The sequence below is a fragment of the Mugil cephalus genome, chromosome 7 (assembly GCF_022458985.1).
Source record: "Mugil cephalus isolate CIBA_MC_2020 chromosome 7, CIBA_Mcephalus_1.1, whole genome shotgun sequence".
In the NCBI taxonomy this organism is placed as follows: Eukaryota; Metazoa; Chordata; class Actinopteri; order Mugiliformes; family Mugilidae; genus Mugil; species Mugil cephalus.
In genome coordinates, this window is record NC_061776.1 from 10,620,567 (window position 1) to 10,635,360 (window position 14,794).

At 45.3% G+C, this 14,794-nt stretch overlaps 1 protein-coding gene across 18 annotated transcripts in view; it reads left to right on the forward strand.

Annotated features, from left to right (window-relative positions):
* The window catches only part of LOC125010559 (receptor-type tyrosine-protein phosphatase F), a 160,370-nt gene that overhangs the window by 88,074 nt on the left and 57,502 nt on the right, over positions 1-14,794 (forward strand). For 10 of the 18 annotated variants that reach the window (XM_047589289.1, XM_047589288.1, XM_047589293.1 and 7 more), the window contains exons 5-7: positions 4,132-4,320; positions 6,831-6,848; positions 9,174-9,284. In XM_047589289.1, coding sequence (XP_047445245.1) covers positions 4,132-4,320; positions 6,831-6,848; positions 9,174-9,284 — 318 coding nt within the window. The remainder of the gene's footprint in view (positions 1-4,131; positions 4,321-6,830; positions 6,849-9,173; positions 9,285-14,794) is intronic. The other 8 variants (XM_047589291.1, XM_047589303.1, XM_047589294.1 and 5 more) reach the window with 1 other exon arrangement.

A 14,794-nucleotide genomic window follows, 5' to 3' on the forward strand; every position in this document is an offset into this window, starting at 1 on the left:
CTTTGTTGTGACAACTGTATCACATGTGCTCTATACAAACTAAGTAAAGTTCCACTGGTTTTCACGACAGATTTGTGTACTCAGTGTGAGAAGAAATCTACTGACATTACAATAGATAAGTAGCCGAATGAAGGTTCGCACGCATGGCTGCAGATTGTGTAGCGTCCACAGAAACTCAAGAAAAAGTAGAGCACATTAATCTCCTCGCAGGTTTATCTTATGATATTAGTGTTTTTTTCTTCTTTCCCCTGCACTCCTGTTCATCTCGGTAATGGAGCGCCTACGTGACGCTATCGCACGAGTTTCGGCCTTACTTGTATTTTCTTGCTTTTCTTTTTTTTTTTTTTTTGTGGAGGAATTACACTCCAGCACCTTTTTATTAAAAATTCCCTCTATCGTGACAATCATCAACCTGCATTGCCCGCACGGTTTCGTTGGATCCTCTCCAAATTTCCCCCATCCCCTTCTTTTTTCCCTTCAAAATAAAGAGGACCGAACAAAGGCATGCCTTTGTTTTCCCGAATGACAAGTTGGCAGACGAAGCTAGCTGCAGGAGCTGCAATAGTAGCAGCAGACAGACGGGGCCCGGATCTTACCCAATAGTTAAAACTACAGCTTTCTGTAGCAAACAATGCAGCTTTTTGCCTACAGTCCCCTTTTACATGTAACAGGCAGGCTCACTCAATACAACTATGTCTTTAAAATACTTAAATTCCTTTTTAATGATGCATTTTTACACCTTAAACCATTCTTTAATAATCAAATCAACATGTTACATGTTTTGATATCATTAACTCCTATAACAACAACCCATTTTCGTTGCTTTTTTTTGTATTCCCTGGTTACACAACTTCAAATGTACGTAACCTTGGACATTTCCTGCTCCTGCTCCTCTATCAAAGCAGCGCGCTGCAGCCTCCTACATACGTATAACATGTACTGTGCACAATTCCCCGTGTAGGGACGCTGTGAAAAGGTTATAATAAGGGTTCACCTGCGATGCGAACATTAACCAGGAGTCAAGGATAGGTTCGTATATATACTGTAAGCTTTGCAGCAGCTTTTAAATTATTCCCTGTTTGTGCTCCCCGATATGACAGAGCCACTGACTCGTGTAATAACTCCTTTGGGGTCTCTCACCCTGTTTTACCAATGCTTTGCATTTTTCACAGCCTAGGAATCTTTGCCAATAATGTTAATCGTAAATATTCCATAGGCAGAAATACGCACTGCCTGGGCGGTACCAGGCATGTTAAAGAAGGATATATGTTCCAGACTGTAGATATTGCTATAGATATATTTAGGAGGAAATGCGTCAAACATTTCTTAAATAATATATGGATGACGTTTCGGTTTTTCTGTGCAACCCTTCGGAGTATCTGGCTGCAATTGACACTACAGCGTCGCGCTTCATTGGATCGATTGGTTTCTGCTGTGAGCAGAGCTGCTGCTCAATTTCCCGGCTTAGATTGTTTTACTTTTAGGGGGGTCCAGTGACGCGTCTACATGTACAAGCTGCATGCACGACATGAGGCGTGAACACTGGGAATCAATCGTGTGCGGTGGATAGACTTTAATGTCCAGATTTTACATCATGCTCCTGCTTCATGATATTAATTGCTTCTATACAAAAATGATGGTATAAAATAGACTAACGTGGAAGATATTTCAGTTTGCTATAGCGTTGCAGCATTGGCGTACGAACAAGCGCGGCGTTTAATTCACTTCCCAACCTCAAAGCTGCTGTTCTGAAGACCAGAACCAGCACCAGCCGGCCAACCCAGTTATTGCACGCATGAGAAAATTGGGTTCATGTCCGCCGCCACAAAGGGGCTTCCTCTGAAGGGTGAATTATGAACGTATTGTAAGAGATTAAAAAGTAGGTGAGACGGGAGTTCAGCCCCCTCTAGGTTTGGCATAATTTCCCGCTTTCCCCCCATGTTTCATCTTCGAAGGGCAGAGGAATTTATTTCTTTAAAACCACAAAAACCAATCATTTAAAAATCATTTCCTCCTAATAAACCCTTACCGAGAAAAGCACTGCAGCTTCAGTGTGTTTCTACCAGGCAATTTTCTCTCCCACTCTGTTCCTCCGACTCTCTCTACCTTTGCCCTTCCCTTTTGTCTTTGAAGGTTAGCGAGAACAAACCACAGAGGAACAAGGGCCGCTACAGTACGTTTACATCACTCATGCGGTGACACGGTGTACAGTATTATTTCCCCGTGTCGTAGAGCTATCCTCTTCTGTGGAGGCATCGGTACAGGATGTCTGAAAACCAATTCTATAGCGTTATAGCCAGGAAGTGAGCCTCGCCCGCAAAGATAAGACACCGCGCAGAGATCTGTCAACTACATCTGAATACGAGACGATCCGGGCTACGGGCCAAACACTAGGGGTGAGAAGGAGGAACAACCGCTCCGACGAGGATCAGAACAAAACCTCACGCTCCTGTTTGTGCTCCAGACGTATAAGTTTACATATGGATTTCTGACTTGGACAAGGGGGGAGATGTTGAGAAAATCCTATTCGGCGCGTCCCTGAGACACGCTGATGTGATTTCAAGGGATCAGAGTGATGTAAAATAGGAGAAAACGCAGCACTAAAGTGGAGCAAATATAGATAGTTATGAATGAGCCAGTAGTAGATTTAAAATGGCTTTTAGTGGGATTTAGGGATCCTTTAAGTAAGAAGGACTACCTACAGTGCAATGCTTACTCTTAATGTAGACGATTCTAATTCTAACGGAAAGTGTTTTTCTCTGGTAATCAAATAATTGGAGGGTTTTTTTTTTGTTTTTTTTTTTAAAGCATCCTTTTCAGTAACACATGTGTGCAGCACCATTCCAGTGGGGTAGTTTGAGATTAGACACCCTGGGGAGAATCCTCGGTTAATTTTTAGCTAATCGTTCCGTCATGCCTTTCACCTACTGTTAGCTAGGACTGGCTCCAGCTCTTTGAAATCCTGTAAAGAATAAGTATAGATAATTGACGAATGGATGAATAGGTAAATTGACATTATCATTGTATTCTGGATACTTATACCCCCCCCCCCCCTCCCCCCGCACACACACACACACATCTTTTTTTCTCCTGTTAATTAGGTTCCTCCCTGCAGGCCGGCTCTCCTTCGCTTATTGTTAGATAACCTGCAGTTAAGTGTCTTTTCATGGAGGACCAAAGGCAGAAGTTACAATCGTTAGGCTTTTTTTCCACCTTAACACACTGGCCCAAAAACGACACATCTACATATGAACTGACAGATGAAATAGCTTACCGCTTCAAGAGCTGCTGATAATAACACCTCTCAAGGGCTATCATGTTTCCTCTTTATTACCGCTGTCTAGAGGTTAAATTAGGATTTATTATGAGTGTGAGGTTGAGGGCTTTGCAGGGGGGGGGGTTCAGCACACTTAAGTCATGTCACCGACAATTTTTGTGACAAATGCGGGCTTCAGAATCGAATGAACACTTAATTGCTTTGACATCGATGGATGCTGTGCGCGGCGAGATGACATTTGGAATCCAACGTGCCGTGTTTGAGGGAGTCTATGTAAGATATTTTGATGATGTGGTTGGTTTTCGAGCAAACATCCAGACTATTTTCTTTTCTTTTGCATCTCCAACGCTGCTTTAAAGATTATGCTTTATGCGTTGTCATGGATATGCCGTTACATTCATTATGATGAGTTGGATTATTCAAATAGGTTTGTTTCGTTTGCCAAGCCTAAGGCGGCTCATCTATGCATGGGTACCCAGGGGCAGATTGAAACTATCCTTCTTCTGTCTGAACCTGAGACTCCCTCTGCTGTGTAATAAGCCTGCTATGATAATCAATCACAAGCAGGATTCCTTTTTTTTTCCCAGTGAAATCTAAATCAGCACCAGATCTAATATTCCCATCTCCACTGTGCCTTTGCTCAGTTTCGTTTTGCCCTTAGCACTCTCTCAATCCTCTCTGTCCTTGCTACCTCGGCAGCTTTGAAGCACTCAACTCAACTCGCCGCAAATGAAAGCTTAATATTGTCAGACTCTTTCTTTGTAAAAATGCATCTTTCCTCCTCTTGTTTAGTGTTTTCTAACTCGTTGCGTCTGTGACTGCTCTAAAATTTGCTTTTCCGACTCATCTTTCAGAGAACCAGATCCCCCACGGCTTCCCCTCCATTGATATGGGCCCCCAGCTGAAGGTGGTTGAAAGGACCAGAACCGCCACGATGCTGTGTGCCGCCAGCGGAAACCCTGACCCAGAAATCTCCTGGTTCAAGGACATGCTTCCTGTGGACATCAGCAGCAGCAACGGGCGCATCAAACAGCTCCGCTCAGGTGCAGTTTGATCCGATTTCTTTAATGATTTGTTCTACGTGAAACACCGATGATGTAAACGCAGCAAAGGCGAGACGCGAGGTGTTAGTGCAAACCAAACAGACGTGTTAGACCTGAGGATAATGTGGCAAAACAAAGGGCCTTTGTTCTCCTGTGTGTTTTAATGTATTCGCTTTCATCGCACAAGGTATGAAAGTTTTATTGGGCTCGTCATTGTCACCTTGATTACTTGGCTGCCAGGACTGTATTCCTCAAACGGCGCGGCAGCCGCTTACAAGGGAACCGAACCTGTGACGACATCGCTCCTCAAATGTTTGACAGTGATGCATGAGCTTTGTAACCTTTTAAAGTGCTGAAAGAGAATTTTTCACCATGTTAAAAAATCCTTAATCCCCTCATATACATGCAGCAGGGTCACAATGAGGCCAGCCGGTGATGCATTAGCTCGGATTCAACCTTGTGCAAAAAAAAAAAAAAAAAAAAAATCAATGAGGTTCTTTTTGTAGCAGTCCCATTGATTAATAAACAGTTCTTGGAAAAAGTGCAAGGTGGAATTAGTTATCACGTTCAATCTTAAAACTATTAAATCTACCTACTTAGTGAAGATCCTGTAGTGAACTTTCACTCAGGGCCTGTTCAGACCTCGCATTGACATCCGATCTGGGCCGTCTGATCAGGGAAAAGACCCCCCAGCGTGATTGAGATCGCATGTGAGAGATGTGACAGATCTCTGGAGGTGGTCTGTATTTAATATGAGCACACGCGTGTGATTCTGTGTCAATTATTGATGCAGTCGTGTTGATTCATGAGGAGCAGCTTGTGGTTAAGTTACGCACCTCCTCATCCTCTGATGTCTTTATTTACCTTAATTACCGGAGACTGCGCTGCACGTGGAAACTTGGAGTCATAATCTGAGTTTTGTACCGGTGCAGCTAACGTCAGGACGGAGCTCAGTAAATAATAACCCGTGAAGTCATGATGCGCACATGTAAAACCACCGCTGCTCTCGGTTCAGGAGCAGCGGTGGAGATCCATTAAAGACAGTAGCTGTCACAGTATTCCACTGTGCCCCAGATGTTGTCGGTTTATTTGCATACAGAGCGAGACACTGAGATCGGATCTGGACACGCATGTTAATGCCAAGTCTGAACGCACGTAAAGAAGTCTGAACAGAGCCTGAGTGAGTGATTTTACGAAGCTTCCACAGTCCACTCAGGCTCCTCTAGTAAAAAACCTTTAGTTTGATCATAAGTCTTCGCAAAATTTTGTTTGAGTAGACATTTAAAAAAAAAATTAATTTCCCCCACAAATTTAAATTTCGTTAAATGCACATTAAGATGAATCCAAGATATTTTAGCAAAAGGACAAGGGATAGTTTAATATTGAATGTAAAATGATAATAATGATGTATATTTATAATTTTCACCAGACCAAGTTTGATATAGAACACGTACAGTAGGTAGGGGGTCCCTACTTAATCTCTCCATCAGTTTGAGGGGACTCGACCTGAAAAACGTGGAAGTCTGATCACATGTTCACTTGAACCCTCCGTGTTCTACAAATACTAAAATCTGACTCTACTACAAGCTGAGCCCAAATTAGACACCTATTTCTACACAAACACAACTCCCGCATTGTTTGATAATGTTTTCTTTTTTTAATTGCTCTTAAAACTGTATTTTTTTATTTTTATTTTTTTTACTTCCAGCTACAAACTTTTAATTAGTTTTCCTTCGCACATGCGTTGAGTGTGCCTGAAAACGTGCTGATATGTAATGCCTTCAGACTAACATTTCCTTTTACCCACTAGCCTTTCCGTGACATCTGCTAGTGTATCAGGATTTAACGTAACTCCGCGCGACCTGAAATCGGGCCCGTTTTTATTTCACCCGCAACCCACGTTCATTTTCTGCCGCAGTTTAACAGAAAAAAGCAGTTCCTCTTATTGCATCACACTCGCTCGATTTTTATTGAGCGCGCAGACACATTTATTCTCTTTTCCCGGCATCCACTTCATTCACTCCGTGGAGATACTAACTCCTTTCCGATTTAATACCTCTGACGTGAATACTTCCCGCTGTCCGTCACTTTATTTACTGTGTTTGACTTTTCAGTAATTTCTCCTGCACATTTTACTAACTGCTGATTGCACGACGAGTTGGTGCCATCCTAAATCTGAAAGCTTAATAAAAACAGGTCATGAATGTTTTAACGCTGCTGTGAAGCAAGGGTTGTCGCTATTGTCTACGAAATACAAAAGTTAGGAGCTTAAAAATGTCCCTTTTCATCTTTTGCAGACGGCTTTCAAACGTATACTTGCTTCACAGCGCTGGTTTCCGAGCACGTTTCATGTTGCATTTAGGTGGCTTCTGCTCTGTATCGGTGTACTTGCTTTTTTTTTTTTCTTTTTTATCTGTGGCCTGTCAGAAGCTTTTTTTTTCTCCCACTGTTCCAAGTAGATTACTAACTAATCTCTCAACCCTGTTTGCATCGAAATTACTCCCACCTAGGTGGTACACCAATTAGAGGTAAGAATCATGAATAATAATAATAATGTATTGGAAAATATCACGTCCGCATCATTCCCTCACACCCACATCAGACCCTCTGCATTCTCCCCGACACCACATCACCAGGTTCATTCACGCTGTAGGTGCCAGCCCGCCTTCCGTCTCCCCCCCCCACTCCCCCCCAACGTGTTCTGTCTGCTGTCTGCTCCTTAACAAACAAATGATCACCAACCTCAACCACAATGCACGAGTCCAGTGTGTTTCTTTCCAAGGCTTTTCTTGGTAGATAGAAATGAACCATCTTTTTAAGGACACGCACACACACACACATTCACGTAGAAAAACAAACATCTTGTGCCCTCAGTCTCTTATCTGCCTCCCTGCTCTGCACAAAGGGGCCAGCGGTTGCATTTTAAACTAAAGGTCACAGTCGCCACAAGAGGATCCACCTGCCTCCTTTATGCAGCCTCAATGTAAATTGAAATGGCTGTTTTTGCAAACAGCCTATGCAGCGTTGCCCCCCAGCACGGGAACAGAACGCTGGGTTGAGATTGTTAAGGTGGAAGCTTCACCTCCTTCCTATGGAAACGACCCTGACGGCTCCCTGACTGAAAGGTTTCCCTCCGACCACAGTGAGGCAAACAGTGGACGTCCAGCGCGGGCTGAAAACATTCCAAACTATCCGCGTGTCCACGGCTCCTATTAAAGCCCGCTTCCAATTAGGTGTTTACTTCCTAAAGAGGTGACCTTAAAGCAGCATCTGTACCCAGGTGGCATTTCCTGCTGTGCTGTAAAACAGTGAAGCGACCTTGTAGATGATCCAGCCCTCGCCTGAGTAGTGAGTAGGAAGCAATTGAAGGCGGTTAGAGTTGCAATCTGACAACTGCCATAGCGGTAACCTTCTACCTTCCCGTAGCATTCGCACTGTTTTCTCCCATGGGAGAGCTGGCAGATTGACAGATTGGTGACAACGGCATTAGTATGCAGGTGCGTGTCGGTGCTGAATCAGACGGCGATGAGCTCAGCAAGCCGAGCAAACACCTCGGAGGGATGTGTTGTCGTGAGATCTGAAGTGGTATTATCACATGTCACCGCCCCGCCCCGTTTCACTCCTGTTTTTGGTCTCGTCTTGATCCGAGTCCCCCCCCCCCCACTATGGTTGGTGGTGAACCTGTTTGTTGCATTCATCTCATGCTGCATGATGTGAAAAATGTATCCTGACATCATCTTATGCCGAAGTATTTTTGTCACTTTCAAACTGCATGGTGGCTGGCTGCCTTTCGTGCTAGTACCATGCCGCTTTGGAGACGTGATAACTGTTATCACTCACCTGTGACACACACACATGCTACCGAGATAAGTAGTTGTTTTTTTTTTTGTTGTTGTTGTTTTTAAATGTATCACATGCGGCGCAGGTAAGTTTCCTGTTGGTCTTTGCAGTTTGTCTGATCTTAACGTGCTTCATCTGTCGGCCATTTGCGACTGAATAGCAGTAATTAGATGATGGCTGTAGACATGAAGCGTCAAAATGACCGCACCGAGACATGTCTCCTGGGCTTTTATGCTTTGTTAGGAACAACATGTTAGCCTCCTCTCTGATGACTGCAGCTTCTTGGGAATAATAATCAAAGCCATCTGGAAGAGGAGCTTTCCCCCTGTGGTGGTTAATAATGACCCGACTGCCGAATGTGTGCTCAACGGTGACTGAGGAATAGATACCTGCAGTCAGCTGTTGACTGGGAAGAACAGTTCAGTCATCAGTTACATTTAACTCTTACTGATTTGAATTTTGTTTCAACAGAATATCTTAAAAAAAAAAAAAAAAATCTCTTCTTGACGCTTCAAATATTGTCCTTCGGTAAAACTGCACGATATTAAACACGATTGCAGCTGCACGCGTTCCTTTCATTCTTCTGCCTTTGATGTGGCGTAGCTTAGCAGCGTGCTAACATCTGGCTGACGCAGATAACTCCCCGTGACGCAAACACTTTGCCTTGCCATTTATTTCCGTAAACAGAAGGTTTTGACATGTTATTCAAACGGTTAATTGACCTTCGGTCACGGCCTTTTTTTCCCCTCCCTAACACGACCACGCGAACGCTCATTTAGCAGCCCTCTTAAATTTTCCACATCTGCTAAATGCTCGCGTTCGCTCAAGAACTCCCAAAACAGACAGTCTTGACAAAGCTGTGTCCACGTTGGAGCATGAAGTGGGTTAGTTGACTAGTGGACTGCGGCCTCTCTAGCGAGCAGCAGCGCAGACATCCACTCTGGTTTCATGCCAACTTGCATCTCATATTCTGCAACTGTCAAAACGGCTAAATCTGTTAATTCTCTGCACAGGAGCTCTGCAAATTGAGAACAGCGAGGAGGCGGACCAGGGGAAATACGAATGCGTTGCCATGAACAGTGCTGGGACCCGTTACTCTGCGCCTGCCAATCTCTACGTACGAGGTAAAGTCAAATGTCTCTCTCAATTGTGGAGTTAATCAATCATTAATACCATTTCTGTTGTCTCTAGCACGCGGAAATCACAAGGAACTGTTAAAGCTCCCGTTAAATTCCCTGTTTGCATATAATATGCTGTGTGTATGTCGCACCCGAAAAAAGTGGGACAAATTACACCTTATAATAGATTTTTAATTCTTGTGGATGAATGGAGTGTTTCCCAGCAAAGCCCTGCTCACCTTCAACAGCGAGAAGAGTTCCTTCCAATCAGCCTGGATATGTCAAAGCAACTGTGGAAAAACACTTTTATTTGTGTCATTTCCAGTAACCTAATTCAAACTATTCTCTCAACATTATCCAAGTTCTCCCATACCAACGGGCTCGACCAACCTCAACCTCCTGTTTGGCTGTGAAGGCGACCAGGTGTGGCCTCTGAGAAAACAGCTGCGCTGAAACCGTTTCCTCCGCTGGCATTGATGCCAGGGCTCCTTTTTCTTTTTATTTTGACTGTATCGAAAGGCTCCATTATCCCCCCCCCCGCACAACCCAGTGCTCCCTGAAGGCGCTGAGGGGTCTGGAGTTTCAGGCTTTGTTTTGGTTGCGGTGCGTGTCTCCGTGAGCAGACTAATGCAGGGCAAGGGTAGAGTTGTACCCACCCTGGAAAAAAAAAAAAAAAAAAGTCGGTATAGGGGAGAGAGTAGACTAGGTCGGCCCCCGCGGATAAAACACCGGCATGTCTGATGTACATGAAACAGAATTGCAGCTCCAGTTCTTAGTGTGGGTGGAGGAGGGAGAAAAAGGGAGGGGGTGGAGGTGTCATGGTAAGAAAGAGACATGCTTGACTATCATTTTATGATTCTGTTAAAAGCAGGCGGTAGCATCCAGTAGTGCATAATGTGCTATATATTCTGGATGAATTATTACATTGCTGTCAAGATGAAATGAATTCGTGTCCATTTTTACCCCTCTGCTATATTAAAAAAAAAAAAACAAAATGAAGTAAATTTCCTTCTCACTCATTCGGCCAAACAGCAAAAGCAAGGAAGAGATGTGATTCTTGTCTATTAATCAGGACGCGTCTGTCACAGGTGCAGACGCTGCCTTTTTTTCCCCCCCCTCAGAGGTAATTACAGTAGTTGTGTGGCTTGGCGCCAGCGGGGGCCCCCGGGCCCAGCCAGTCTGCACCGCCACCCAGGTAGCTGTCAGCCCGTTTGGCCTTAACACCAACTTTTCCGCCAGCCTCGCCACACCAGCGGAGAGATAGAAATCAAACCAACCGTAACCTTTTAAAAGTCGACTCGTCTGGAGCCGAGAACAAAGGATCCGGCCGTGTTTTCACTCCATCTTTGTTACCGCCGCGAGAATGAGGAGCGGAGACCTGGGGCTGTGCTATCACTGGGCTGCTAGATTGGGTTTAAAACATGAGGGACTTGAGACACGTGGCCTTTGACATGCCTTTCTTCCTTTCCTCTTGTTATGAGTTTTTCTTTTTGCGTTTAGGGACTCGGGGGGAGGAGGAGGAGGAGGGGGGGTGGGGGTGCTTTTCGAGGTCTGCTGTCAAAGTTAAACATAACAAACAAGAGAAGCGAGCGACTCATTGACGTACAGACGTTCTCAACTTTTAAGTGCGTTATAAAATCCGATCCTTAATTCGAGCGCCGTCTACAAAAACAAGAACTAACTCTTGAAACGCCGATGAAGTCGGTGTTAGTTCAAGGTGACGGGATTATCATGAGACAGAGAACAGTGGCATTATTCTCCATCAACACCCTCCTAACACCCGCCCACATGCACGCACACATTCTCCTGTCACACTTGCATTAAATGTGCTTGTTATGGGTGTTTTGTGTCTCCGAGTGTGTTCCTGTTTCTTTTTCCATTCGCCGTCGCCACCGGATCCAATTCCTGTCTGCAGGTACACAGACACGCTGCCTGCTCCTCCTCCTCCTCCACCACCACCACCACCACCACCACCACCACCCCTTGTCTTGACATTTCAGAGCCACCAGAGAGTGATGTCCTCATATTTCTGTGTGTGGGTGGGGAGGGGTGAGACTGAAGGCGGAGGCGGCTTTGAGGACGAGGGGGGCCGCTCACGGATTGTTTTTTTTTCTTTTCCTCTCCCGTCTGCATATCTATTTATGTCCTTCCACTTCTCATCCATTAAGAGTGTGCGTGCGTGCGTGCGTGCGTGCGTGCGTTTGTAGGTGTGCGAGTGTGCCCGGCGTGCCGCGGGTCGCCTTCGGTGACCCCTCCTCTAAAGGAGGACTCCATCAACGTGGGCAGAATCACAAGCGTGCTGTGATTGTGCATGAGCGCTCATTTGTCAAGTGCTTATCCCGCAACGGAGGAGGGATGTCAGCTTCTGTCTGCTGGCACTCCTTCATATATCCATGTGACATGTCAATATGTCACCGAGGATAAAGTGCCGCAGCTCGGCTTTTCTTTCAACAAAGTATCTTCATGCTGTTCTTTGTGTGCCAAGGAGGGAAACTTGCAAAATAATCAATTCAGGTCAGTTTTGTTAAGCTGCGAGAGCATCTCACACATCGAAAACAGCTCATGAAAGGGGAGAAATAATTATATATATATAATATTATTATTCTTAAAAGCGAGTTTCCCTCCTTGGGACTGTACCTATGCATTACTCTGCCACTCTGTGCCTACGGAAACACTGTTCTGTTTCACTGTCTTGTCTTCCTCTTCACTTTGTGTCCTTTCATTCCACCGCTCACCTCCATCAAATCACTCCATCCGCAAACAGATCAGCGTGAAGGTTGGTCACTTTAACTCTTTGTCGTTATTTTTTTTTTTTAAGGCGAGGTCGTCCGTCCCTCCCTCCCCTGCTGACAGACTCTGAAAAGCGCACATGTGAAAGCGCAGCTCTCCCTAATCCTCCCTAGTGTAATTGTGCGTCGCTGTCTACTTGTTTGCATGAATCCCTGAATTGTTCCTCGCATGCCTCCCCCGTGCCACTCCCGCAAAAATTTGTGTCTCTGTGCCGGGACGCGCGATGTCCTCGAGCTTAAGTCTTTATTAGTTCTGTGCCGTGTTACGCTGCCGTGCATCCTTCCCAGCCGCGCCCGCATTGTCCCTGTCAACCGCTTCCACTGTAAAACTATGGCGGCTTTCACTCTCGGGCTTCTCCGTCCGCCTTTGTGGGCCCGTCAGAGGCGTGTGATGGATTACTCCGGTATTCAGGTGGCAACCGGATTTGTCAGGTATTTAGGCAGCAACACCCCTGCTCCCCCACTGAGGGACATGGGTATCAGAACTGACAAAGCCGTTCTTAGAGGATTAGGTCTGTTTTACTACCGTGGGCATCCTCCGCCCAGAGACTGGAGGACGTGGTAGGCGCACGTTAGCCTAATGAGAAGACGGACTTCCCCAAGTGTGACGTTGCATAACGTGTCGTTGCACGCTTTTTGAAACAAAAGCAAAGCAAATCACATGTGCATGTACTTTGCAATTTAGCTGGTCCTCACCTTGACATATTTAAAGATTAACCCTAATCCCGGCCCTAGCCCTGTTTTATAGTGGAAGAAGGGCGACATTCGCGGCGTTCGTGATAGAGGCAATGTTTTGGAAATGATCCCTCCTCGTTGCGCCGTTTGTACAGCCTCTGCCACGCAAAGAGCTGACCCGCAGAATATTTAAGAATGAGCTGGCAGTTTGCTGACAGGGAGGATGATCAGCCATCATGGTAGCCCGGCGCCGCTGCCAGGAAGCCTTGGAGCCTGCTGACTCCGTGCCAGTTTGTGCCAGATATTGATTGACTGAACAGGTTCTGCTATACTTGGGCACTTTGTCAAGGCAGTTAAATTTATAGGTATCTAGCAAGCAGGCAAGCAGAGTGGAGACAGGGCTTATTTTGTGGTTTTGATAGAGTCCCGGAGCCCATCTCTCCAAGCAGCTCTCAACAGGAGAGAGGCTTCGGGGGAATCGATAACAATTACCTGCCCTCTAGTCATTTTGTTCCACAGCACCTCTCCAAACTTAACCGCACGCCATGAATTATTCACAGCATTAAGTGTTCAATATACACGGGCCCCATTGACTGACTGCTCTTAGCACTGTTTAGTCTATGGAATCATGAAAGAATAACAGACACTTTGCGCTTAATGGTTTCACATCAGGCCAGCTTCTCTCAGGTTGCTCCCTTTCACGAGCGTGTGTTGTGAAAAATAGCTGCACTTGGAGGATTTTTCAGGTTGCGTCAGAAGATACAGGTGGCCACAGGCCTGGGTGGAAAGCTGACACGTCTCTCTCGCAAAACACTCAAAGGGAAACGTGTTGCGCGTTAGTCATGGTGAAAATCAGATGTTCAGTCATTTATAAGAGAAAATTGGACCAAGTCCCTTCTTTATCTTCTTCCCCCTGTGTACTCTGGCTCCCGATCCCGTATCTTTCCTCAGCTCCTGTGCATGCTTTGCTTGAGAATGTCGTCCCCGTCGCGTTCCCAGGCTGCTAACACCACTCAGCCTGTCCAGCATGTAAAAATCACCCATGTTCCCATGAATCTCAGTAATCAGATGTTGTGGTTGCTGTAACTCTTTCCCAACACTTAATGTGTACCACGTTATTCCCGGACAAAGCCTTTCGAACGAATTTCCAGCATAATTCATCACAACTCCATCCCACAGTTTGTCTCACGTCGTCATCTGTTCCCCTGGTGTAATATTTCTACCATTTACACAACTCTGTTGATTAAGACAGGATGTCCGTACGCTGCACCTCCGTTATTATGGGAGAATTTGGACGAACGTGAACCAGGTCCCCTCTTATTGTAGTTGCGGCCCAGAGAGCCGGCCCCTTTTTTCCTGACTGGAATCTCAAAAGGTGCTTTTGTGTTTTTCCATTTCACCACATAATGAGGGGAATAACAAGCATGGCTGTAACGACGTTCCGGTTCAAATTAGATCGGGGAGGGAGGGGGTGAAGGGTGGGGGAGAAAGGGAAGGTGGAGGGAGACTCATATTTGAAAATCCATTTTCATGTAGACCAGTGCAAAAGAGCAATTACAGTCAAGGGCTTTTTTTTTTTTTTTTTTTCCTTCTCCCTCCCCACCACCCTCCCCAGTTTTTGTAGTGCAGGGAAAGCAAGCTGCATGAATTCTGCCGGGATAGTTTCATCCAAAACATATGATAGTGACAATAACGTGTCCTCAGTAGGGAGCTGGATGTGTGGCCTGGCTTCTCCATTGTAAAGGTTAAAGACGATAAAGCGCTCCCTCCTTAGCGCATGCTATGATAATATTCATAATGTCATAAATTTAACACGGCTGACGCTGATGGATCCTCACTCAGCAAGTTTTTCTTTACCATTAAGCAGATAAGTTTGTTGCGGTTGCCAAAAGTTACCAAAAAAAAAAGATCCAAAACGTGTAAATATGGCTGGTATTTCTCGTGCATCTTTATTTAGATAGAAAACAAGTCATATGTAAATGTCGTCTGCCTGTTTATTCTAGGCTAGCTTTTCAGTATTGCATGGAGCCTCTACGTCGGTGTTTGCCTTGT